The 26,768-nt window shown below is 39.1% G+C and overlaps 1 protein-coding gene across 3 annotated transcripts in view; it reads left to right on the top strand.

Annotated features, from left to right (window-relative positions):
• The window catches only part of sec23a (Sec23 homolog A, coat complex II component), an 86,971-nt gene that overhangs the window by 16,689 nt on the left and 43,514 nt on the right, over nucleotides 1–26,768 (top strand). For all 3 annotated transcript variants that reach the window (XM_072568931.1, XM_072568933.1, XM_072568934.1), the window contains exons 5-8: nucleotides 2,294–2,530; nucleotides 9,108–9,187; nucleotides 14,568–14,712; nucleotides 24,478–24,636. In XM_072568931.1, the coding sequence (XP_072425032.1) occupies nucleotides 2,294–2,530; nucleotides 9,108–9,187; nucleotides 14,568–14,712; nucleotides 24,478–24,636 (621 nt within the window). The remainder of the gene's footprint in view (nucleotides 1–2,293; nucleotides 2,531–9,107; nucleotides 9,188–14,567; nucleotides 14,713–24,477; nucleotides 24,637–26,768) is intronic.

The following is a 26,768-nucleotide window of genomic DNA, read 5'->3' as shown; positions in this document are numbered from 1 at the left end:
ATTCCTTTTACTGCTGACAACATAAAATAATCCAGGAGAGGTGAGAAGCAGCTTCAGCCAGTTTTAACAGCAAGACCTCATTAATATATCACTGGCTAACTTCCTTATCACAAAGGCCAAGAAGCTGTTGGTTTGCTCAAATTCAGAGAATGGTCAGAAGCAAATGTCCCAAAGGAGGCTCTTGGTCATATTGGGTGGAGAAGACATGGCGATGATGGAAATCGAGTGAAAGTGCAATCTTATATGACCTTACCTACAAAGAATATGTTTTGCTGTTCCTGAGTCAACACTAAACCCGCCCCCAACTGAAAGAAAAACATCTGAGGAAGAATAGTAGCTGTGTATAGTCAAATGGAAACTAGCTGCCGGGGGCAGGTGATTTTGATGTCTGCAATTTAAAGTTTCATGTCTGTTATGTAGGAATGAAATTTGGTTCCTCCCAGTCAAAAGTTGTTAAAATTGATGAGGCAGTGGAATGTCTGTGTAGCAAGAAACATGTTATTGTCATTAGCAGCTGTTCAATGTCAGTGTGAAGGGAATCAAAGGAGAGGCTGAAAAATCTAGGTAGGTCGAAGAAATAACCTGAAAAATAAAGGAACGAAAATATTTTAGATACAGTAGGAGGAGCTGTCATAAAAAGCTATAGCAATTACAACATAACGTGTAAACCTAAGTAAAGCAAAACCCAAAACTTCAGAGTTTGAATTTCAGTTGCTGACCTCCAGTAAACACACAGTAATTCAAGAAACCTCTTGGCTTCTTTGAAATTGAAGCCTGTAAATATCTAGACAATGTTTGATGCACATTAACAAGAGGGAAAAATACTATTTGACATCATCTTTACCAATCTGATTGTTGCAGATGCATCTGTCTATGATGGTGTTGGTAGGTGTAACCATCATACAATCCTTTGTGGAAACTAAGTCCCATCTACAAATCCAGGATACCCACCCTTGTTGAGTGGCAATATCACCCTGATAAATGGAATATATTTCAAATGTGTATAGCATCAAACCTAGGCAACCACAAGGCACTGGGCCATCAGTCAAATAAACTCTTGGCTTGGCATTATCACGTTTTGCAGTTTAAAGTTTCATGTCTGTTATGTAGAAATGAAATTTGGTTGTCTCCAGTTTCTAATATTGCCATCAAGATGGGAGATTGTAATAAAGAATGCAGGATCCTTGAACACCACCAAGCATACCTAAAAACAAGGTGTCAATGAATTAGTGATCCTATATCCAACATGTCAGATCTGAACTTTTCGGTCTTACCACATTAACTGTCCACTGCCATTCACCACTTAAACAGCTAACAGGAGTAGAGGCTGCACAAATGTCCCCATCTTTAATGATGTGGAGCCTAGTGCATTAATGCAAAAGAAAAGGATGAAGTGCTGAGTGGGTAATCCACCTTGGCCTTCTCTGCTTGATTAGCACCCTATCCCCACCACTTTTACCATTATCCCCTTCACCACTAATGCACAGTGGCAGTGGTATGTAGGGTCTAGGAGATGCATTACCTTGACTCATCAAGGTACCTCTGATAGCACCTTCCAAACCTGTGATTTCCATCATTGCCATGTCTTGTCCCACCACTATAACTGGGATTCTCCTTCCAGGATATTTGCTTCAGACCATTCTCTACATTTGAGCAAAGCAACAGCTTCTTTGTCTTTTTGATCAGGAGGTTACCATCTACGAGGTCAAGGCCAGCAAATGTATGGAACATCATCACCTGCAAAGTTCCCTTAAAACTGCACATCACTATTCCTTCACTGTCACTGTGTTAAAACTCTGGAACTCCCTTCCTGACAGCACTATGGGGCTCATACATCCCAAGGACTGCAGTGGTTCAGGAACCTCAGCACTGCTTATTCTGTGGCAAATAGGAATGGGCAATCATGCTAACCTACTCAGTGATGCATATATCCTATGAATTTAATTTTTAAAAATGCAGCTTTAAGAAAAGGATTTCAACTGTTAATGGTGTAGAAATTTCAAGATCGTTGCAGAGTTGATTGTAATGATTACTCCAAATTAGCTGAGTTCATTTGGGGTTTCAAATTTTTATCTGGGCAGTATTGAAGAGAGCCCTGTTTATGGAAGAAAACATTTTGAACAAAGTAGTTTAATATGAGTTGTTGTCGATGTGTCCACAGCTTTTGAAATTTTTTTTTGGTAGTTGAATGCATACCAATGTACTTGTTGCATTGCGTGAATAATGCTGATAAGATGTTTTAGAAAAAATGCATGATTGAGCAAAGCTTGGTTTTTTTTTGTTTCGTTCACAGCGTGGCCCTCAAATGCCTTTAATCTTCCTTTATGTTGTGGATACTTGTATGGAGGATGAAGATCTGCAGGCCTTAAAAGAATCCATGCAAATGTCCTTGAGCCTTTTGCCACCTACAGCTTTGGTTGGTCTCATTACGTTTGGCAGAATGGTGCAGGTTCATGAGCTTGGCTGTGAGGGTATTTCCAAGAGCTATGTCTTCAGAGGCACAAAAGACCTAACAGCAAAACAGCTTCAGGTAGGTTATATTGTTCATGTTGAAAATTTGAGATGCGCAATTAACTTTTGAAGTGTTTTCCTTTAAATGTTGAAAGAAGCTTTCAAACTAAGTGTCAAGATTTATTTTGAAATGAAAGTACAGGTGTTTAGTGTATTTTTGCAGCAGATGTAATGGAAGTATGTTCATCTTTTTATCTGCTGTAAATTTCATTCTGTTGAGCATGTTTGATAAACACTTTTAGTCAACTTGTGGGCTTTGGTTAGCTTCTCTTGAAATTTGACATACAAGTTGGAACTCTGTTTGAGCTTTGGTTTATAAACTTTTTAAGCCATTTAAAGTGTCCTGTCATCTCCTATATATTACTTCAAAAGTACTGCATCTTGTGCCCTCATTAGAGACATCCTTAATGGCAAATAGTAAATTGGGAATTCCTTTCTCTCATTCATTAAGTTTCCTCATATGAAGCTCTAATCATGGCCTTTAAAGTCTTACGTCATACGACACTAGGCTATCGTCCAACAGGGTGGCTCAGTGGTTAACACTGGTGCCTCACTGTGCCAGGGACCCGGATTCAATTCCCGCCTCGGGCCACTATCTGTGGATTTTGCACATGCTCCCTGTGTCTGTGTGGGTTTACACCGGGTGCTCCAGTTTCCTCCCACAATCCAAAGATGTGCAGGTTAGGGTGGATTGGCCTTGCTAAATTGCCCATAGTGTTCAGGGATGTATAGGTTAGGTGCATTAGTTAGAGGGAAATGTTGAGTAAGAGGGGAATGAGTCTGGGTGGGATACTCTGAGGGTTGGTGTGGACTTGTTGGGCCGAAGAACCTGTTTCCACACTGTCGGAATTCTGTGGTTTCTATGGATTTGTTTGAAATCAGAAGCTTTCAGAGCACTGCCCCTTCATTAAGTGAAGTGAAGAAAGACAAACAGGCACAGAATTTAGAATCAGAGATCAAATGATTGTACGAGTGTAAGTGGAGTGTCAACAGGCTGAATGATAAGTCTGTGCAGGTAATCAAGAGTGTCAGACGGTGTGAGTAAAGTAGGCAAAAGTAATGAGGACTGCAGATGCTGGAGATCAGAGTCTAGGTTAGAGTGGTACTGGAAAAGCGCAGCTAGGTCAGCCAGAATCCAAGGAGCAGGAAAATCAATGTCTTGGCCGAAAGCCCTTCTTCAGGAATGAAGGCAGGGAGCCTCCAGGGTGGAGAAATAAATGGGAGGGAGGTGTGAATAAAGTGTCAACAGCCGGATAACAAGTGAAGGGATGACTTATAATCTGATTAATTAAGGCAGAGTGATAATTACATAAAAATTAAAAAGAAGGTGGTGTTGGAGACTATTTTTAAATGACTGAAATAACATGATAGGTCTCATACTGAGGGTCTAACTGAAGTAACAAGTTATCCAAAACTGTACATACTAATTAAGGTAGAGACAACATAACAAATAATCAAGGTGATGGTGTCAAAGCAGGAAGGTAATCAAGATTTTACGAATACAGATCAGTGTGGTAGGGTTACATGTAGTGTGTGACATGAACGCAAGATCACAATTGAGGCTGTCTTCGTGGGTGTAGAACTTAGCTATTAGTGCCTGCTCGACGATTCTGCATTAATGTGTATATTGAAGGCCACCTTGGAGGACCCTTGCCTGAAGATCGGAGGCTGAATGTTCTTGTCTGCTGAAGTGTTCCTCAACAAGCTGGGCACATTCCTGTCTGGTGATTGTTGCACAGTGTCCATTCATCCATTTTTGTAGCATTTGCATGGTCTCACCAATGTACCATGCCTTGGGGCATCCTTGCCTGCAGCTGAGATAGACAGCATTGACTGAGTCACCTGAGTATCTGCCGTGTATGCAGTAGGTTGTGTTCCCACGTATGATGGTTGTATCCATGTTGCCCTAGCAGGGTTATATGTTATTGTGATCAATGTTTTCCTGGAGACTGGGTAATTTGCTGCAAACGATGGTCTGTTTAAGGTTTGGCACTTGTTTGAAGGCGAGAAGTGGAGACGTAGGGATTATCTTGAGATGTCTGTCAACATTGATGACATGTTGAAAGCTGGGAAGAAAGTGGTATAGTTTCTCTGCTGTGGTGAAGTACTAGATGTTGAAGGGTACTCTATTGCTCGTGTCTTCTGAGGAGGTTGTTGCAGTTTTTTGCTGTGGCATGTCAGAACTGATCAATGAGTTCAGCATTGTATCCCATTTTTACGAGGGTGTCTTTTAGTATCTTGAGGCATCCATTGCATTCTCCCTTGTCTGAGCAGATCCTGTGTATATGCAAGACTTGTCCACTGCGCATGGCTTCTTTTAATATGTTTAGTAGGGAAGCTAGAGAAGTGAAGCATTGTGAGTTTATCCATGGGCTTGTGGTAGAATGAGGTACTGAGTGTCTATCCTTCACGGAGATGCAATGATACTGATTCTAAAATGTATCCATAGGAAGTCTGGTGGGATGAAACTTGTGGATATTGTTGCAGTCATTTCAGTGATTCCCTGCCATGAGTCCAAAGGAAGGCAATATCGTCAGTGTATCTGTGTTTAGCTTTGATTAGAGTTCCTGTGCAGCAAAGAAGTCTTGTTTGAATTTATGCATGAAAATGATGGCATATTGGGCTGCAATGTTGGTCCCTATGGCTGTTCTGTGTGTCTGGATGAAGAACTGGTTGTCGAAGGTTGTGGGCGAGGATGTAGTGGATGAATTACAGGATGGTGCCTCGAAATTGGCAGTTGTTGGTATTGAGTACCGAGGCTGTTGCAGAGATGCCATTGCCGTGGAGGATGCTGGTGTAGACTGCTAAAATGTCTATTGTGATGAGCAATGTTCCTAGTTCAACCGGTCCTTGGGTGCTGAGTTTCTCTAAGAAGTCTGTAGAGACATGACAGAAGCTGGGGGGTCCTTATACATTGGGTTTCCCTCGACTTAGCCAGAGAGGTTCTCAGATAGGGTCCCATGGCCTGATATGATGGGATGTCCAGGTGTGTTGGCTTTATGTATCTTCAAAAGGCAGTAGAAGTCTCCTATGTGAGAAGATTGTGGGTTCAGAATGCTTAGGATACTCTGAAGGTCTTATCAGGTTGTTGAGTTAATGTGTGTGTTATTTAGTCAGATTAGCAGGTAGTTGTCTGTAGTGTTACTAGTTGTTCAGTTGGTATGTTTCTTTGCAGTAGTCCATTCTATTCTGCATTCCTCCTTTGCTGGTTTGATGGCGATGTTGTGATTGATATTTAGAGTATAGATGAGCATTGCGTTATGATTGGGTGACATTTTGTGCTATCTTGTGAGCATATCTGATGAATCTGGCTTTAACACATCTCCTACCCTTGAGCATACATGTCAAGCTGGGGCAGTGGCCTTCTGGAGGAGTCCAATTTGACTCTTTATTCTTTGGTCAGTGCACTACAGATCTCTATTGATTATTCCAGTTCATTGGTTGTCTCATTAGTCTTGCTGCTGACAACTTGGGGTTTGTTGAAGAATTCCTGGAGCTCTGCCTTAATTAATTGGATTATAGGCCATCCCTTCACTTATGAACACTTTACTCACACCATCTGACACTCTTGATCACTGCAGAGAGTTATAATTCCACATGTCGACACTCTACTCACACCATTTGTATAATCTTTCGATCTCTGATTATAAATTCTGTGCCGATGTGTCTTCTCTTCATTTTGTCTGATGAAGGGACAGTGCTCTGAAAGCTTATGATTTCAAATACACTGGTTGAACTATAACCTGGTGACTTCTGACTTTGTTCACCCCAGTCCAACACCACACCTCCACACTGTGGCCTTTAAAGTTTGATGCCAACTTTCCAATGTTATTTGAGATTGTGGATGATGAGTGGAAGATGTAAATTGTTTTATTTGCAAGCTATTCAGTATTTTTTTAAATATTTGTGGCAAAACATGAATCTTAATCTGATTGCATTTCTTCATGTTTTTATACGAAATATGGATTACAAAACTGGACTGACATTTTCGCTACTCTATTTGCTGTAATTTTCCCCAAAACTGGTGGGGGTTGAACAGAGTAGACCATGAGTGGGCTGTTCAGTCATGACGAAAGCTTTTCTGCTCCTCTTCCATGAGCAAAATGACCGAGTCAAACACAGGATGGCAGGGTGGCTCTGTGGTTAACACTGCTGCCTCACAGCACCAGGGACCAAGGCTTGATTCTAGCCTTGGCCAACTGTTTGTATCAAGTTCACACGTTCTCCCTGTGTCCGTGAGGGTTTCTGCTGGGTGCACCGGTTTTCTCCCACAATCCAAAGATCTGCAGGTTAGATGGATTGGCCATGATAAATATGGGGTTATATGGTCGGGTGGGGGCTGACTCTGGTGTGGAACGCTCTTTGGAGGTTTGGTGCAGGCTTGATGGTCCAAATGGTCTCTTTATGCACGTAGAGATTTTATGATTCTATGAAATCTTGCCGAATTATCTGTACTTTTTGAAAAGATACTGTTTTCTACTCAAGATAAGGGTCCTGAGCTGTCTGTTAGGACCCTGCTAAATGGTTCTTCAAACAGTTGCAGCTTAATTCATAACTGGGCTTTCCCAATCTCGAAATACGTGGCATATCAAGCAAAATGTGGCCATACGGTTACATAATCAGTTCAATAATGTGTTAGTATTGTAGCAATTTTCCTAATATTAAGTCACTTGCTGTTGGAATTTCTTGAGCCACTTAAAAAGAATTGTTATGATACTTAGCTGGCACTAACATGAAATTAACTGCTTCCTATTCCTCTTTGAAGTGGTTTCCATTTCTTCCTTAATACTGTCTTTTAAATAACAATTCACGTGTATTGGTACTGATTCAATTTTTGACTATGCTGTTTGGTATAACCCTCAAATCGGGATCTATTGTTTGTTTTTCTGTTAAAGAAGATCAATGAAACATGTCAGCCTCCTTTTCTTTATCTTTATCCCTTTTATTTAAATTTTCAAAAATTTGAGTAAGTCAACTGAATATACAAAAAATGTACCTTAGTTTTAATATAGACCTTTTTCCTTTCTGTGTAATTCTACAGGCCTGAGCTCTAGTTGTGACATAATCACAAAACAATCCAGGATGTTTTTCCTGCAGCATCTCCAAGTTTTTTTTGCGACATTGTGCTGCTCCTTTTTCTGATTGTCCCACCAGCCTTTTTTGAGGCCAGTATTTTGGAACCAGTAAGGTTATTCCCCAAAATAAAATCACTTCCTTCTGTAATGATTTGTGCACTACTTCAGTTGAAACCTCTCCACTTACCAAGTCACTCTTTAATCCAACTCAATATAATGGGACATATTTGTGATCTTACTGTACATCTCCAATTAATATTTTCTTCTTCACTGACCCTTTTGAAAGATGCATTGTATCTGCAGACAGCGTAACTGAGTGACTTGCTCTGGTGTTTCCCAATATCTGTTTTGATTTACCTATTTATTTAGAAACGTAAACAAATATTTCCACTTTTGAAACAAAATATTCATACTTTCAGTGGTCTGATTCTCTTAGTAATCGAGAAAATTTTCTTGACTGCCCTGAAGCATCTCCCTTCTTTGTAGGTTCTTGGGGAACTGCTCCACTTGAGTTACAGTTATATTTTTAATAACTGTTTCTTTTCCTGAGGCAACCTTTGCTGAAGATTCCTTAAGTGTTCCTACTACTACAATCAGTTTCCTATTTTAACTTGCAATAATTGGCTTTATTATGTCAAGGCTTAGTACAATGGACTAATGTTAGTTTCTTTGTCACTTTCAGATTCAAACCTTTCTACTATTATTATTATTATTGTTGTCGTCATCATTGTCATCTTATGTCTAGATTCTAAACTTTTTCCTTGATTATTTTGGAATTAATCAGTTTGCTCCCTAAAACTAATACCTTTATATCCCCATATTTTCCAGTTTCCTTCATGATTTCCATATAACCAATTCTCCATAAGTAACTGTGTAAAAGATACCAGTGCTGCTGCTTCTTGAATCTTTGATATTTTATGCTCATCTAAATTACTCTTGAGGTTTGCTGAAATATGAATTTTGGAATTCATCCATCATCATGATTTTGTTTACAATTTCATCCTTGTGACATTTTGCTTTCACTTCTAACTTCAATTGCCAGATCTTTCAGTGGAGCCTTAATCGAACATTTCAAATAACTAACTTAGGTTTTCTACTCCTAGAAATGTCTTAGTAAAATTTAAATCCATTTTGAAATCCACTTTGTGTATTATACTTCAAAGTGACGCTCTGTTTTGTGGCCAGTATCTGCAAGTGCTTGAGCTCGTTTCTTTAAAGATTCACAGATTCTTCTTAAATTCAGTGAATCTTCATGTGCCAAGAACCCTCCACTTTATGATCCCAGCTCAAGATAATACTGGAGAAGTCAGATTCCATCGTGAAAACTTGAGGTTTTTAGTTTGCTTTTAGTTACTGTGGTGGTTTGCCATTCAATAAATTGACACAAGGCCATAAATGTTCTTTAATAAAGGAACATAAGTTCTACTCTACTGTAAACGATTTTGGTTGAGTCAAGGAATGGACAATAGATCTGGTTGCATGATTAAAGGCTTTAATTTGCATTGTCAATTTTGTTATTAGGACATGTTGGGCCTAAGTAAACCATTAGCCACCCAGGCAAGCCGTGGGCCTCAAGTTCAGCAACCACCACCATCCAACAGGTAAACTTTTACTCTGACTATATGAAGTTATTGTAGAATAGTTAGTCTGGATCTTGTAGTTATGATGACAGCAAAACTATGCATGTTGGGTGTCATTTACCCTGCGAAACTGACAGCAACTTCTGGTATCTCCACATGCACAGTTAAATGCAGAAATCTGCAAGTTAGTCATGATTCTTTTTTGCACCTCCACAAGATCCTCTGCTGAAGTCCTTGCAGAGGGCTATCATCAAAATCATTTCAGTAATGAGAACTATGCCTTTTATCTTGTAATATCACTCTTAAAAACTTATGATAAAAATTATGTCTCCTAATAAGGTATAATTGAGATTTTAATGGTATACTAAATCGTATCTTCCATAAATAAACCCTCTTGTCCTTGAAAACAAACACTATTTGTGTAATGTCAACTTTTTCCATTATGATACTTTCATAGAATCTCTACATTGTGGAAGCAGGCCATTCAGCCTATTGGGGCTACACTGCCCCTCTGAAGAGCAACTCAGCCAGACCTACCCTATCCCTGTAACCCTACGTTTCCCATGGCCAATCCACCTAACTTGCCTATCTTCGGACTGTGGGAGGAAACCCATGCAGACACTGGGAGAAGGTGCAAACTCCACACAGTCGCCCAAGTGTCGAATCGAATCCAGGTACCTGCTGCTCTGAGACAGCAGTGCTAGACTTTGAGCCACAATGCCACCCATAGAGATTTAGTTTTTTAAAAAAGTTTCTTAAGGTATTTCAGCTTTCAAAATGTACACCCCAATCCTTATTTCACTCTGTAAAACCTTTAAGAAGTGCAAAATAATGAGTTCATTGTGCATTTTGATTGACTGTTAGAGAATTCTGCAATCAGGTTAACGACTTAGTCTGCTCGATGATAATTACTATTCTCAATACCTGGCGTTTCTCTGGACTTGGTCCAAGATTAAAATTGAACTCATGAAAAGTAAAATACATGTCATGGGCTATGCAAGGTCTTCGTGTGCAGCTTTCATTTGAGATCAGTGGCAAGCCACTGTCTGCAAAATCCAGCTATGAACTGAAGTCATGAGAAAGCAAACCTTTTTGTTACCTCTGATACAGTTCACTGGGGACATTCCTTGAAGTAGCAACACAGATATTTGTACTTTTCATGATCACTGAAATAATATCTTCTAGCCAAGAATCAGCTTTGAAGTAAAAGGAATACTTTTAATTTTAAAATTAGGAAAGTTATGTTTATTAATTATTTGAGGATGCGTCTGTTCCATATTTTGCATGATCAGAGTGTACTTCAAAAAACCCCAAATTTAATTTCAAACAAAACATATTCTGAGATTCTATTCTATATAATGTATAATCCAAAATTGCTGTTAGTTACTTTGCTATATTTTAAATTTGGTAATTTTATATGTTCAAAACCCATGTGGCATTATTGTTGATGGAGAATCAAAGCATAATAGGCTAAGGTACATAGAATGTCTGATTTGAATCCAGTAAAGATGGGTAGGATTTTCTGTTGTATGAATTTTGGTAATAACCATCCAACTCTGAGAGAGCATGGCACATAGCTATACTAAGTTAGTTCAGCCATATGGATAGCTACTGCACAGAATGACATAGTGGGTGAAATTCTGACTTGTTTCTGGTTTATTTGAGAAATTGTGGGTTTAAATAATATCAGCCAGAGTTGAATATTATGTTTAGAGAATGCATAAAACTGCAGAATAATGCTAAATTTATTGTTTAATTCTTTTAATTATGCGTTTATTTTAAAATATTTGAGTTGCAAATAGAGACATTTTCAATCAAGTTAATGGGAAAGAGCAAGTAGCTCAAATGATTTTAGTAGAATATAAAATTTATTTCAAAATTATACCTTAATTGCGATTACGTTATAAATAATATGAATCAAGCTTTGTTTGAACATTTTGAACCTTCTACGGTCTTAGTAAAGATTTCTAAGGAGACCATTGTAATGGAAATATTTAAAGAAGTAATGGGCAGGTAGCTGAAGGATTTAACTTTGAGATCAGTTAAATGGCTTATAGGTCCTGTACTTTCCAGTGTTTTTAAAGATATTAGTACTACAACTGAAATAATTTTTCTATTCTGAGCATCTAATGCCACTGTCTGATATTATAAGGCTTTACTTATGTGTAAGGTGAAATTCCCTCTATTCTGTACAGACTACTTCATTCAATAAATTTAAGGCTCACTTCCATATTGCTGGCCACCTTGATTTTGATGGGGTTTTTTTTCTATGTTCTATTCTAAGACTTCCTCTGATCTCTGATTAATTATGCCAAAATAAGGCCATTTTTCCCTCCATGGGCTAATTCTTAGCTCAGGATCTGGATCGAGGCTCCCTCTTTTACGTTTGATTGTTACAGCCAATAAATAGACTTTCATCTCTGTGTGGCTTGAATTTGAGCAAAATATAAAGAGTCAGTGTCCAAACCACCACAAGCTTCTCCCACCAACTGGCTGTATTCTAAGTTGGTACGTTATTTGCCAGGTCGGGGCACTGTTTTCTTTTCTTGCAGCTGCCTGGTATTAGATGAAATAGCTGTAAGTTCCAAAAAATGACAGCTTTTAAATGCAGCATGGAAAATTTAAAGTAAATTGATTATAGAATTCGCCAAAAGGAGTGCTGTAAATTCTGCTGCTTGTGCTGCTAGCTTCAATCTTTGAAACCACTATCATTCAGGTATTTTAGTGGTACATCTAACCACAATGTTATCCTGAGGGTAGCCATAAGGCGATGCTTCATCGTCTCTAAAATTCCTGTTTTGAAGTCTCATTCTTGAGACAGAAGTAATCAATATTATTTTTTGCATGGCAATCTCTGCATTTAATTTCCTGTTCCAAAGTAAATTAGTTTCCCAAATTTCAGATGTTTTAATTTTATAAATACTCTCTGGGATTTTGGGATCAAGTACTCTGGGATCAAATCTGGCTTTGCCTTTCTGAAATTCTCTTTTTTTTTTCTTTGCAGTAAATGCTTTTATGGATATTTTAGGATTATTCTTATAACAGAGAAACAAATCATTTAAGGGCATGGCTATATATATCTTCATAAGAAATATGTTGACGTTGCGCTAAGTCTATATCAAAAGATAAAAATGAAATGAAGCATTGGCCCTGACTTACAATTATACATAGCTGCATTCTTATTTTTCTTGTGGAAAGTTGTCTCATAGAAAAGAAATTATGGAGGAAACATTATGCCCTTTATATTTGCTTTATTTAATATTCAATTTTTCTCTGCTTTTGCTACCGATGTATTGTTTAGTACATGATTCATTAAAGCCTGCATCTTGGCAGTGCAATCTATTTGCATACTTCTGTTCCTGAATATTGCAGCTCATTTCTCTGTAAACTAGCTGCATTACCAGGCCTGACTTCTGAACATAGAATTACTGATTTCCAGCATTCGCAATTCTTTGGGTTTTTTTTGTAGAGAATTAGTTAGAACATACCATTTATCAAGTTCTGCCGTAATCATCTCACTAACAGAAGGCATCTCAATGGTCCCAAGAAGAGTGCAAATAGTCAAGAATATCCAAATAAAAATAGGAAATCTTCACTGTCTATTGTTCATATATTTAGTGCCATTTCACCTTTTAATGCATGCATGTTTTTCATAAATTCTGCATTATTTAAAGCAATAATGTTCACATGTTTAACATTAGAAGTGGTAATTTTTGATGGCTAAGCAACAATGACTAGAAATATTCCATTCAGTATTGCACAGGAATGAAAATGGAAATCCAAATGGAGGCCAATTAGGGATATGGAAGAGGAGAATGATTAATAATGAAGAATTAACCACAAAAGGCAGTGAGAAAAGAAATTGACATGTCCAATGAACTGTAAGCAATCTAGCTGAGCTAGAAAATGAAATATAATGTAGTCAAAAGGAAAAGTGCACCGCAGTCAGAATTTTTACCTGTGACTAATTAAGATGGCCCCAGCACTGTAACAGGGTGCAAAACGTAACAGTGATGAACAGTAGTGCTTCATGTGGTTCAGCCAGATCCAGTAATGAATGATAAAATCTTCATATGCTAGATCATTCCTACACCCTTTATACTTGAGAGAGAAATGCATGCAAAATTGAGCAGTGATATAATTGAATTGTTTAACATGATGCAATGGTTTCACAGGTTTGGTCGAGGAAACAATTTGCCATGAAGAGGAATAACCTTACAAGCAGAGTTAGACTGTTTAGAAGCAATGTTAGAGAGCGCATTTTCACACACTCAACCAAAAAGCTATTGAGGCTGGGCCAATTCATAATTTCAAAGCTGAGATTGATCAATTTTTGTTCAGCAATTTGCAGCAAATGTTTCAAAGGTACAGGTAAAGGAGTGGTTGAGCAGATTGACGTTTGTAGAAGTGTTAGGGAAAATAGTAGCCAAAGACTAAGCAGTTTGGTGTTTTGCAGTGCAGTTATAAATAACTAGGTGGAGAGTTATGTTTTTCCTGAAAGGCATACCTAGAAGCTGGGTTTGAAGATGTATGTAAAAGGTAGAGAGGCCATGGTTTAGAATTTCAAGTGTCAGTTTGAATAGGGATGGTAAAAGGGAACAAGAAGACAGCAAAATCGAAAGAGAGTGGGCAAAGTGACATGATCTGGAGATGGGGATCGGCTGAAGGGTAGTTGTTCAGTGCAGATGAGGAGCCAAAAAGTGAAGAATGCTTTGGAGACAAGTTTGAGAAATACATGCTTTTGGATGGCTTTTCCAAAACCAATCCTCAGTAAACTTTACAATAACTAACATGATATGATTGTAAATGTTATTGCATATGTTTCTGAAGAAAAGGTGCCCATCAAGTGTAATAGTTTTAACAATATATAGTACATATTCATTTGGGTTTCAAATCAAAGACTTTAGAATAGATATACTTTCCAATTGCCCTTATTTGTTTACTCTGAAAAGCTTCCAGGATGTCTGTCACCACTAGAATATCTTAGCCAAAACTCTTGATTTGTTTTTCCAGCCACTCAGACAAAAAAAATTATCTTGTTGTCAATTCATGATATTCTTCAGAAATGCATAATTAGCAGCAGTTCCAACTTTCGGAAAAGTAGCAGGCACCCTCCAAATGTTACCAACGTACCTTGAACATTCAATCTTTCCAAAGCTCACTAATGGATAAGTAGGGAATTGTCATCCATGCCATGAAACCAATGATCAGGCCAAGAAGTGTTTGAACATATTTGGAGCGTAGTAATTCCTTTTATGTCTCGTATTTTACTATTTTTGTTTATTAAATTTGTTTTAATCTTGTATCTGTTTGATCACTATTTTGGGATCTGAAACATCCTCAGCATAATTATCCTAAAGTGCCTGAAAATATTTGTTTTGTTAAAAAAATGATTTCACAGATTTTTGCAACCAGTTCAAAAAATTGACATGAACTTGACTGATCTTCTGGGAGAATTGCAACGTGACCCTTGGCCTGTACCACAGGGGAAAAGACCACTGAGATCTACTGGAGTTGCTCTATCCATTGCTGTTGGCCTGTTAGAGGTATGTGCCCCTTCAGGAATTCCATTCTATGTATTAACTTTGTAGCAGAGCTAGTGTCTTACCAGATAAAGCAGTGCTAGCTCTTTTTGAATTCATCATAACCATATTAATTTTCCTTACACTTCTAGTAGAATGGGAAGTATAACCTGAGCACTTATTTCATGTTGTTAGTTAGCTGGTTATTTGGCTAAATGCTAATATGCTAGGTTGCACCCCATTCCCCTTCCCACCTTTTTTCTGTCTCCTGTCTTCTGAGTGAGAGATGTCATTGACATTGCTCTTTCCTTCAACCAAGCCTTCAACTGGACCTCTGGAATAGATTGGTGTGGGAATCAAAGAATCTTTAAGTTTTATTAATTTCAAAATAGTCTAGATCCTAGCAGTCTACAAATTATATCTGCATATTCTTCTTGTTTCCTGGTCGTAAAAATAATAAGTCACAATAAGAAGTAGTACTTTCTTGCTGTCCATTCTATTCTGTTATGCTTAATACAGAAGAGGGAGCTGTAAGACCTTTTTTTGGTCTTTTTGATTCTCAGTACAGCGATCCTGCAATGGAACAGAATGAAGGATAACACTGACATTTATCCTTTTGGGGTAAAGTCAATTTCATGGGACTGTGTATTGTTGTTATTTAATGTATTCTTTAACATGGCCCTTGTCCAAAGTGTAGCCTGTGGTGATCTGTTTCAATAAGTTATTGTGTGTTTCTGTGCAAATACTAGGTCTTTGTCCCAAGTGCCTCTTAACTGATAAATTGAAGTGTTATTTTTTTCATGTCATCCGTGTAACAATTTTCTGTTACTGCTTTGGGATTGCAAGGTTTGCCAAATTAAACAGTAAGGAAAACACGTAATTTCAGTCCTTATCCCTTGCCATGATGGGCGGCAGAAGCAAGATTGCCTTTTCTTCAAGTGCTGCACAGCCATTTTCCATAAAATCTTTACAATAGTTGCCGAATGAGGAGACCAGAGTCATTCTTTGCGTATTTTTAGATGACAAATCTAAGGGTGAGTCACTGTAACTCTGGCTGCTAATTCTGTAACTTGGCACCAGTGTCAATAAAAGTCCCTTTTAAATTAGAAGTGTTGGTTGAAGATTGATTGAAAATACTGTTTTTACTCTGAGAGGAAATATGATGTATTAGAGGGTTCACACAATCTGTTTGGTTCAAGTTTTTTTTAAAATGTTTTTCCCCTTTGAGATAAAGTGGGGAGGTGATGGAAGGATTCCTCGGCTAATTATCCATTAATTGAACAAGATCACGAATGCTGCTTCCATGCCCAACAAGTCCTAGTGTGGAACTTGGACTTGGACTTGAACTTGAGCTATTGTCCCAGAGGTGAGGTTGTTACCATTATGCCACAAGACCCCTCTCTTTCTGTGAACATTGTTTATTGACTGGAATTTTCCATATTAATTTTAAAGTAACTGACAAATCAGGCTTGTCAATCAATTTAATTTCAAATATGTATGTCCTATTCCTGGAATAGAGAACTTGATCATTGGAGAGAAAAACAAAAATGGCATCAGATTATTCATATTTAAACAGGCAAGTTTGATCCCATATATTATCCTTTTGTGGACAATTTTCTTCTTTCTCACTTTTTTGTGAAAGTAATATTCTCTTCTTGGTGTCTTAAAAAATGACTTAATTACCATTAAAGATTCAATAATAGTATAACAAAGGAAAGCAAACTATATCATCAGCTTTCAAACTAAGGGCTGTATGCCCTTGCAATTTGACCCATGAGCCAAATTAAACTGCTGCACACAATCCACGTAACTAACTTTATATTTCCACCCACATTGTCTTCTCATTGGTTTGACCTGTCTAATTATTGAGAATCTGGAGATTTGAGAGTGTAACTGAATGGCTCATGTTCACAGCTTAGTCAAAGGCGTACAGCACGGAAACAGAGCCTTCAGTCCAACTCATCCATGCTGACCAGATCCCAACCCAATCTAGTCCCACCTGCCAGCACCTTTGCTATTCATTTAACCATCCAGATGCCTTTTAAATGTTGCAATTGTACCAGCCTTCACTTCCTCTGGCAGCTTATTCCATACATGTACCACCCTCTGTGTGAAAAAGTTGCCCCTTAGGTCCCTTTTATAACTTTCCCCTCTAACCCTAAACTGATGCCCTCTAGTTCTGGACTCCCCCACCCCAGGGAAAAGACTTTGTCTATTTATCCTATCGATGCCCCTCATGATTTTATAAACCTCTATAAGGTCACCCCTCAGTCTCCGATGCTCCAGGGAAAACAGCCCGAGCCTACTCAACCTCTCCCTATTGCTCAAATCCTCCAACCCTGGCAACATCCTTGTAAATCTTTTGTGAACCCTTTCAAGTTTCACAACATCTTTCTGATAAGAAGGAGACCAGAATTGCGTGCAATATTCCAACAGTGGCCTAACCACTTTCCAAAACCTGGCTTCTTCCTGTACAGCCGCAACATGACCTCCCACTGTAAAACAACTGGTAAGTTTCTTTTGCCGTTTCCAAATCTTCAAAGTGTGCATTAATGAATCATATGTGCACACTTAACCTTAATTCATGTAATTAGCAACAATCTCTAACCAAAAATTTTAAGGAAAGGTTTTTAATTAATGTTATTTCCTTTACTCTGTGAAGAAAATGCCTTATTTCTAAACATATTGAACTTTCAAAAGCTGATTGGGGGCAGATGTTCACAGGTAAAAGGACAGCTGGAAAATTGAAAGCCTTCAGAAATTAGATAACAAGAGTCCAGAGACAGGTATATTCTTGTTAGGGTGAAAGGAAAAGCTGGTAGGTGTAGGGAATGCTGAATGACTAAAGAAGTTGAGGGTTTGGTTAAGAAAAAGAAGGAAGCATATGTCAGATATAGACAGGAGAGATTGAGTGAATCCTTAGGGTGTAAAGGCAGTAGGAATATACTTAAGGAGATCAGGAGGGCAAAAAGGGGACATGAAATAGCTTTCACAAATAGGAGAATCCAGAGGGTTTTTACAAATGCATTAAGGACAAAAGAGTAACTAGGGAGCGAATAGGGCCCCTCACGGATCAACAAGGCAGCCTTTGTGTGGAACTGCAGGAGATGAGGGGTGATACTGAACAAGTATTTTGCATCATTGTTTACTGTGGAGAAAGACATGGAAGACATAGACTGTATGGAAATAGATGATGACATTGTGAAAATCATTTTCAAGGTATGTAATCCTCCATATTACAGAGGAGAACATTCTGGATGCCTTGAAATATATAAAAGTGGATAAATCCCCAGGACCTGTTCAGGTTTACTCTAGAACTCTGTGGGAAGCTAGGGAAATGATTGCTGGGTCCCTTGCTGAGATATTTGTATCATTGATAGTCACAGGTGAGGTGCTGGAAGACTGGAGTTTGGCTAACATGGTGCCACTATTTAAAAAAGGTGGTAAGGATAAGCCAGGGAACTATAGACCAGTGGGCAATTTGTTGGAGGGAAGGACAGGACTTCCATGCATTTGGGAAGGTAAGGACTGATTAGGGATAGTCAGTATGGCTTTGTGCATGGGAAATTGTATCTCACAAACATGATAGATTTTTTGAAGAAGTAACAAAAAGGATTTGATGAGGGCAGCGCAATGGATGTGATTTATATGGACTTCATTAAGGCGTTCGACAAAGTTTCTCATGGGAGACTGGTCAACAAGGTTATTTGTCATGGGATACAAGGAGAACTAGCTATTTGGATATAGAACTGGCTTGAAGGTAGAAGACAGCAGGTGATGGTGGAGGGTTGTTTTTCAGACTGGAGGCCTGTGACCAGTGGCGTGCCACAAGGATCAGTGCTGGGTCCTCTGTCTTTCATCATTTGCATAAATGATTTGGATGTGAGCATAAGAGGTATAGTTAGTAAGTTTGCTGGTGATGCCAAAATTGGAGGTGTCGTGGACAGCGAAGAAGGTTACCTCCGATTACAATGGGATCTTAATCAGATGACCAAATAGGCTGAGAAGTGGCAGATGGAGTTTCATTTAGATAAATGTGAGGTGCTGCATTTTGGGAAAGCAAATCTTCAGAGGACTTATACACTTAATGGTAAGGTCCTAGGGGGTGTTGCTGAACAGAGACCTTGGAGTGCAGGTTCGTAGCTCCTTGAAAGTAGAGTCACAAGTAGATGGGATTGTGAAGAAAGTGTTGGTATGCTTTCTTTTATTGGTCAGAGCACTGAGTACAGGAGTTGAGAGGCTATGTTGTGGCTGTACAGGACATTGGTTAGACCACTGTTAACACATTGCATGCAGTTCTGGTCTCCAAGGATGTTGTGAAACTTGAAAGGGTTCAGAAAAGACTTACAAGGATGTTGCCAGAGTTAGAGCATTTGAGCTATTGGGAGAGGTTGAATAGGCTGGGGCTGTTTTCCCTGGAGTGTCGGAGGCTGAGGGGTGACCTTATAGAGGTTTACAAAATTGAGGGGCATCGATAGGATCAATAGACAGTCTTTTCTCTTGGGTGGGTGAGTCCAGAACTAGAGGGCATCGGTTTAGGGTAAGATGGGAAAGATATAAGGGACCTAAGGGGCAACATTTTCACGTGGAGGGTGGTATGTGTATGGAATGAGCTGCCAGAGGAAGTGGAGGCAAGTACAATTGCAACATTTAAGAGGCATTTGGATGGGTATATGAATAGGAAGGGTTTGGAGGGATATGGGCCAGCTGCTGGCAGGTGGGACTGGATTGGATCGGGGTATCTGCTTGGCATGGATGAGTTGGACCGAAGGGTCTGTTTCTGTGCTGTACATCTCTATAACTCTATGTTCTCCAATCTCCAGTCAAGCTTTTAATCAGATCTTTATTTCCCCCTCATTTGCCAACTTTACCTGACTATGTTTACAAGAATTTTCCACATGAGAAATACTATGTAAACACAAGTTACTGTTCCTACAAAAGTAGCTCAATTTTGAATTGTATTTATTTTTTTCTCTGTGAAAAAAGTGGTGTTGCCTTTTAATACCTGCAGAGGGAGTACCTGAGCTTTAAAGAAATGACCTGCCCAATAGACAGGCTGCATGGTACCTGTTTCCTTTAATGTAGAAGATTAAGAGATGATCCTAGTATAGAATCACATCTCATTCAAGGAATTTATAGAAAACATGAAGGAAGCTGTTTTCTTTGCTGGGGGATTCCAAGCTACGATGTTAATAGAGCTAGGAGTGATGTCTGACAAGCATTTCTTCCCGTAAAGGGGAATGAAAATCTAGAACTCCACATCCCAATAAGCTGTTGAAGCTGAAAGTTAGTTTAAAACCTTTAGCTCTGTGATAGCAAGAGTTTTGTTTAGCAAGGTCTTCAAGAATTAAAGAAACCAAAGTGGATAGATTAAGATACAGAATAGCTGTGATCTAATTGAACAGCAGACCAGACTCAAGGATGAGATTAGCTTGCTCCTATATTCCTGATTGTTGAATTACAGCACAGTAACCAACTACTGGCTTTATATCATGTCTATGCCAGTGGCAGACTCTTCAACAACAGCTACTCATTATAATCTCATAACTCTGCCCTTTTGCTGTACATTTTTCTTTATTTTCAAATATTTTTCCAAAGTTTTAAGTTGGATCATTTGTGCATCAAGAGCATTTACAATAAAGCAGTAGATGTCCCTTTGTATGTACAAAGCTTAACAGGCTCAGGCACGGGCATGTGCCATTCTGGCATCAGACACTGCCTAAGGCCAGTTGTTACATATTTATGAAATTATTGCCAAATATTTTCAGCCAGCTTTCCATGATTGTTTACAGCAATTTAATCAATAAGCTGCTTTTAACGGTTAATAAGTCAATTTTAGGCCTTCAGCATACATATTTATGCAAATCCCCAGATTGTGGAGCACAATATCCAGGCTTGAGCTGAAAAATGACAAAAAACATTTGTGCCACACAACTGCGAGGTAGTGGCCATCTTCAATAAGGGGCCCCTTGAAATTCATGATACTGCCATCATTCAGGTCCTCTCTTTTAACATCCTGGGGGTTACCATTGATTAGAAACTGAATTGAATGGGCCATATAAATGGTGCAAGAGTAGGTCAGAGGCTAGGAATGCTGCAACAAGTAACTCATTTCATGACTCCCCAAAGCCTATTTACCACCTCCAAATCTGGAATGTTTTCCATTTACTTGGATGGGTGTACCTTTAACAACACTCGAAGTTTGACACCATCCAGGACAAAGCAGCCGTCTTGATTGGAACCACATCCGCAATTATACAATCCCTCTGTCGCCAATGCTTAGTAGCAGTTGTATGTACTATCTGCAAGATGCAGAAATTCACCAGAGCTCCGAGATAGCACAAACCCACAGCCACTTCCATCTGAAAGGACAAGAGCAGCAGGTACATGGGAGCATTGCCATCTGCAAGTTCCCCTCTGAGCCAATCACCATCTTGACTTGGAAAAATGTTGCTACTTCTTCAATGTTGCTGGAATTCCTTCCCTAACAACATGTGGGTCTAACTACAGCAGGTCAAGAAGGCAGCTCACCACCACATTCTCAAGGGCAAGTCGGGAAGAGTAACATGTCGTTTCAGACAACGATGTGCGCATCCCACGATTAAATGAAAACAAAATCAATTCCTCAGATTCTCATGTTCATAAAAACTGGATCTCCTTGTATATCCCTGTGCCTTTTTTTAAACATTTATATGACTTGCATTCACCCATTTTACGTTATTACTTTTGGCGAAGGTTTTTACACTTACATTCCTGATTAATGTTTACTTTCCAATTCTCCTGGAACTCAAATTGTGTTGTGTGTGTGTGTGAGAAATTTGGTTATTTCCTTATTTTAGCACATTAATTTCAGCCCGGGGGCTAAAAATTCAGTGGCAATATGGATACAGAATTGTCTAAGAGACGAACAGTGGAAAACTGGGGTTAAGAGTTGCGTTTGAGTGGAGGGAGGAAAAAGGTTGTGTTCCCCAGGCATTGCTATTAAGATCATTGCTGTTTTTATAAAAGCAAACTACAGCAGATTAAGGAAATATAAATTTAAGTTGTAAATCCTAACAGTACACTGAGAGGAGACAAGCAGGGCAAAGATTACTGGTCCATGACCAGAAATATTAACTCTTCTATCTGCATATGCTGCCTGACCTGCTGAGGATTTCTAACATCATCTACTTGGAAATGATGTAATTCCAAAGTTTACAATGAATTGAATCCTAAAAATGTAATTAGATTAGATCACTTACAGTGTGGAAACAGGCCCTTCGGCCCAACAAGTCCACACCGCCCCGCCGAAGCGCAACCCACCCATTTACCCCCTACATTTACCCCTTACCTAACACTACGGGCAATTTAGCATGGCCAATTCACCTGACCTACACATCTTTGGACTGTGGGAGGAAACCGGAGCACCCGGAGGAAACCCACGCAGACACGAGGAGAACGTGCAAACTCCACACAGTCAGTCGCCTGAGGCGGGAATTGAACCCGGGTCTCCGGCGCTGTGAGGCAGCAGTGCTAACCACTGTGCCACCGTGCCGCCCAAAGGATAGTAACATACTTCAGGAGGATGAAATCCGTGCAGAGAAATGTGAAATGATTTTAGTAGGATGAATGAGGAATAGACAATATCAATAAATGGTACAATTTTGAAATGGATTCAGGAACAGAGATCTCGGGTTACATCTTTAAAGATGACAGAATGAGTTGAGGAGAACTCTTTAAAAAATACAAATGGAACCCTTGGTGTTCTTAACAGAAATAAAAACTGAATAGGGTACTAAAGCAATTGCTGTCACTAGTTAGTAATGGACGTAGTTAAGGTTTAATGTGGTAGATCAAATAAGCTGCATTTTGCTTGATAGTGTTGAGTTTGTGTTGGACCGCAATCAACAAGCAGAGAATAATCCATCACCTTGCTGATTATGTGCCTTGTAGACATTAGTCAGGATCTAAACAGGGGAGAAGTTAGATATTCCCACCAAATTCTGAGCTCCTCTGACCTGCTCTTATAGCCACAGTATTTATGTGGCTGGTCCAGTTCAGTTTCTGGCCAATGTTAATCCTCAGTTGTACACTTTGAGTGAATTGAATTGTCTGAAGTATGGCATCGACACTGCTGTGAATATGGAGAAGCTAAAATAGATCATACTGTCAGCACTGACTGAAGAGGGTTGCATGTGCTTGATTCTGTGCCTGTCATTGGGAGCCAGTTAGGTTCTGTTTTGTTGGAGATAATCATTCCCTCTCACTTATGTGACATGCTTGTTATTTCCAATTATTCACCCAAACCTTAATGAAGCCTGAATCTTGTTGCATATTGAGGACAGACAGCTTCTGTATCTGAAGAGTTGAGAATGATGTTGAATATTGTGAAGTCATCAGCAAGCATTCCACATTTGGTCTTATGATGCGGGGAAGGTTGTGGATGAAACCGTTGCAGCCTTTCTGCAAGAAGACCTGCAGCAATACCCAGGACAGGGGCGATTGTCCTCCATTAACCAAAACCTGATTCCCATTGACTCCAGTTCTGCTAAGAGTTCTTGGTGCTGCATTGGTCAAATGCTGTCTTGCTGTCTCACCTCACAATTTTTAGTTACAACTTTGCAGTCCATGTTTGGCTGTAATAAGATCAGGAGCCAAGTGGCCGTGGTGAAACCCAAACTGGGAATCACCGAAAAGGTTACTGTTGTGTAACTGTCGCTAGATAGCACTGTTGGCAACACCTTCCATTACTTTGCAGATGATTAAAGTACAATGTTGAGGTGGTAATTAGCTGCATTGGTTTAATCCCAAAAGGCTTTAGAGGGATGTGGGCCAAACACAAGCAAAACAACAGTCTAACACAGTCTAAGAAAACTGGTCAGCATGGACAAGTTAGGCCAAAGGGCCTTTTCTGTGCTGTATGACTGAATGACTTGTGAACAGAGTCTACCTGGATGATTTTCCACACTGTTGGCTAGATGTCAGTTGTAGCTGTATTGGAGCAGTTTGGTCTGGGGGGTTGCAAGTCTTCAGGTCTACTCCATAAAGTTGTTAGGTGCCTTTGCACTATTCATTGCCTTCAGCCATATCTTGATACTTTCTGGAGTGAATTAAGCTGGCTGAAGACCAGCTTCTACACTGTTGGAAGCTTGAGGAGAAAGCCAAGCTGGACCATAAGTTCAACATTTCTGTCTGAGGAGGTTGCAAATGTTTGAGCCTTATACTCTGCACTGATGTGCTGGGCTTCAGCGTAGTTTATGATTGTGATACTCTTGTCAACTCCAGTAAGTTGTTATTTGTCCACCATGACACATTCCAACATCTATTACCATATTTGATTTTTTTTAATAACTGTGCACAGGCAGTTGTTTTCTGTATGTTGACATTTAAATCTATCTTGTTTATTCACATGTTCGTCTTTCAATGTTATGCAAAGTAAAACTGACCTACCATGCTGTAATTGTAAAAGATAATCCTGATAATATCACTGACTAGCTCTGTAGACATTGAATTTTTTTGTCCTATCGAGTAAAGTTGAAACTCATGCAGAAAAACTTATTGAATTCCCTGTAATACTGCAGCATTCAGAATCAGTATTCATTTCAAATTATCCAAGATTGGATGAAGTATATAAACCATTGAATATTTAGGAAAAGTTATCTAAATTGGTATAAGTCATTCAGGATTTTTAGCTTATCCTTACAGAAGTACTAATAAATTACCATATTGTACATTAGTGGTTTTGATTAATTTCTTAACAGGTTATACTTACTCCTGTGTTTTCATTTGATGTTTCTTCTTTTTAAATAGTGCACTTTCCCCAATACTGGAGGTCGTGTGATGTTGTTCATTGGGGGCCCAGCCACACAAGGACCAGGAATGGTTGTGGGTGATGATCTAAAGACACCTATCAGGTCTTGGCATGATATTGAGAAAGACAACATTAAATATATGAAGAAAGCCATGAAGGTAAATATTATGCACATCTTTTCCTAAATTGGAACAAAAGTAGACTATGTAATCATTTCAGTCTATCCTGCTTTTTTGTGAAATCATGGCTCATATGTGATCCAACTTCATAAAGCCACCTTTATCCTATATTACTTAATACCCTTGGATAGAAAAATACTACTATTTAACCAGGGAGCCACGTCTCCAAAATTAACATGCCTGAACAACATGAAAGCTTTTAATTGATTAAAGAGATCCAGCATGGATTGCTCTCCAATTCACACTGAGCAAATAAATTGCAGCTGTGAAAGAGTTCCAAATCTCTTCTCGCTTATTTGTGGTAGTTTTCCTTATTTCGTTTGCAGCTCTGTGGCCCTTTGTCCTGAATGCCCAACAGTAGTTTCTCTTAATCTATCTTCTCAATTCTCTTTAATATCTTGAAGACTTTGAAAATTCAAGCAGAAGAGTTGAGGGAGAAAAGGGAAGAGTTCAAATGGTCAATGGGAAGGCGAGGGAAAGGTGGAAATTACAAGCAAAGTTGATGGAATTTTCCTGGGCAAGAGCAGGAATCAACTTTGAGACTGTCATTGATGTATCAGGAGAAGAGATAAGGGGGAGTACCTGAATAGGGTTCAGACAATATTTCAAGAAAGGACAGGCATATCTGACCCATCCAAATTCTAATGTCAACATCTCCTGTTTCGAGGAATTGCCAGTTGGACAATACTTCAACATTATCTCAACTCTTTGACTCCTTCGATTTGAGCAATTGCGAACCAAGTAATTTATTTGCTCCAATTCTATGAGGTAGCAGGCTCATTGCAGGAATTTTATTGGATGTGTCTGGAAAGTCATACAATTAATGTTTTAAAACATCCTTTGACCACTTTTATAGTCATCTGTTCAAAAAACAATCAAGTAGATTAATCAGTTTTAGCCTGCTCTTTATAAATCCATGCTGGATCTCTTCAATCAACTATATTGCTCAGGCATAATAATTTTGGAGCATTCTCTCCCTGGTTAAAGAGTGGTATTCATAGGATGACAGCTATACTAATCCTTTTTACTATTCTAATTGCTTACCCAAAGTAATTATTCAACCTTTTTGCTATTTCCTTGTGAATATTACAGTAAACGGCATGATGGCACAGCGGTTAGCACTGCTGCCTCACAGCACCAGGGTCCCAGGTTCAATTCCAGCCTCGGGTGACTGTCTGTGTGGAGTTTGCAAATCTCCTCATGTCTGCATGGGTTTCCTCCCGGGTACTCCGGTTTCCTCCCACAATCCAAAGATGAATTGGCCATGTTAAATTGCCCATAGTGTTAGGTGCATTAGTCAGTGGGGAATGGGTCTGGGTGGGTTACTCTTCAGAAGGTTGGTGTGGACTGGTTGGGCCGAAGGGACTGTTTCCACACTGTAGGAAATCTAATCTAATCAACACAGTGAAAGTACCTCATGCATACCTAATTTTTGTTTAAAAGAGCAAGCAGATTCAGACACTTTACAAATCGACATTTCTTGTGCTGTTTCCTATGACATCTCTGTCTATAAGTTATTCTGTAAGGAGGTGCGAGGCTTTAACTCTTAGTCTTCTATTTCTTCACTGCCTTAGATGAGGAGAGAGAAATAGAGGGGTGGACAAGTTGAGAGGCAAGTCCAGAGTTTAGGCCTTCAGCTGAAAGCATGGCTGCTTCATCGAGCATTTAAAATTGAAGAAAGACTAAAGAGGCCAGAATTGCAGGAGTGCAAAGATATTAGTGGATTTTAGGGCTGGAAGAGATAACAGATAAGGCGCTAGCCCTGGATGGATGGGAATTTTAAAATGAAGGTATTTCTTCACTGGTAGCTAATGGAGGTCAGCAAGCACAGTGGTGATGGGTGATCAAGACCTGAAGCATGTTAGTATATAAATGCTACAGTGTAGGATAAGTTAAAGTTTCTGGAGAATGGAAGATGAGTTTGGTGTGACAAGGTTAGAGGTAACATGGGCAAAGTTGAAGGTTTCATGAGATTCTATCACGGAAGGAATGAATCATCTTAATGATGGGACAGCTTTGATGAACAGAGGCTAATCGTAGGTCAAATACAGTTGTCTGGTTTAACACCAAATGATTGCCAGTCGATGTCTCAGGAATAGATTTTATGGTGT

This window comes from Chiloscyllium punctatum, chromosome 4, assembly GCF_047496795.1.
Source record: "Chiloscyllium punctatum isolate Juve2018m chromosome 4, sChiPun1.3, whole genome shotgun sequence".
Taxonomy (NCBI): Eukaryota; Metazoa; Chordata; class Chondrichthyes; order Orectolobiformes; family Hemiscylliidae; genus Chiloscyllium; species Chiloscyllium punctatum.
Note: the sequence above shows the minus strand (reverse complement) of the source record. Positions and strands in the feature narration are given on the sequence as shown.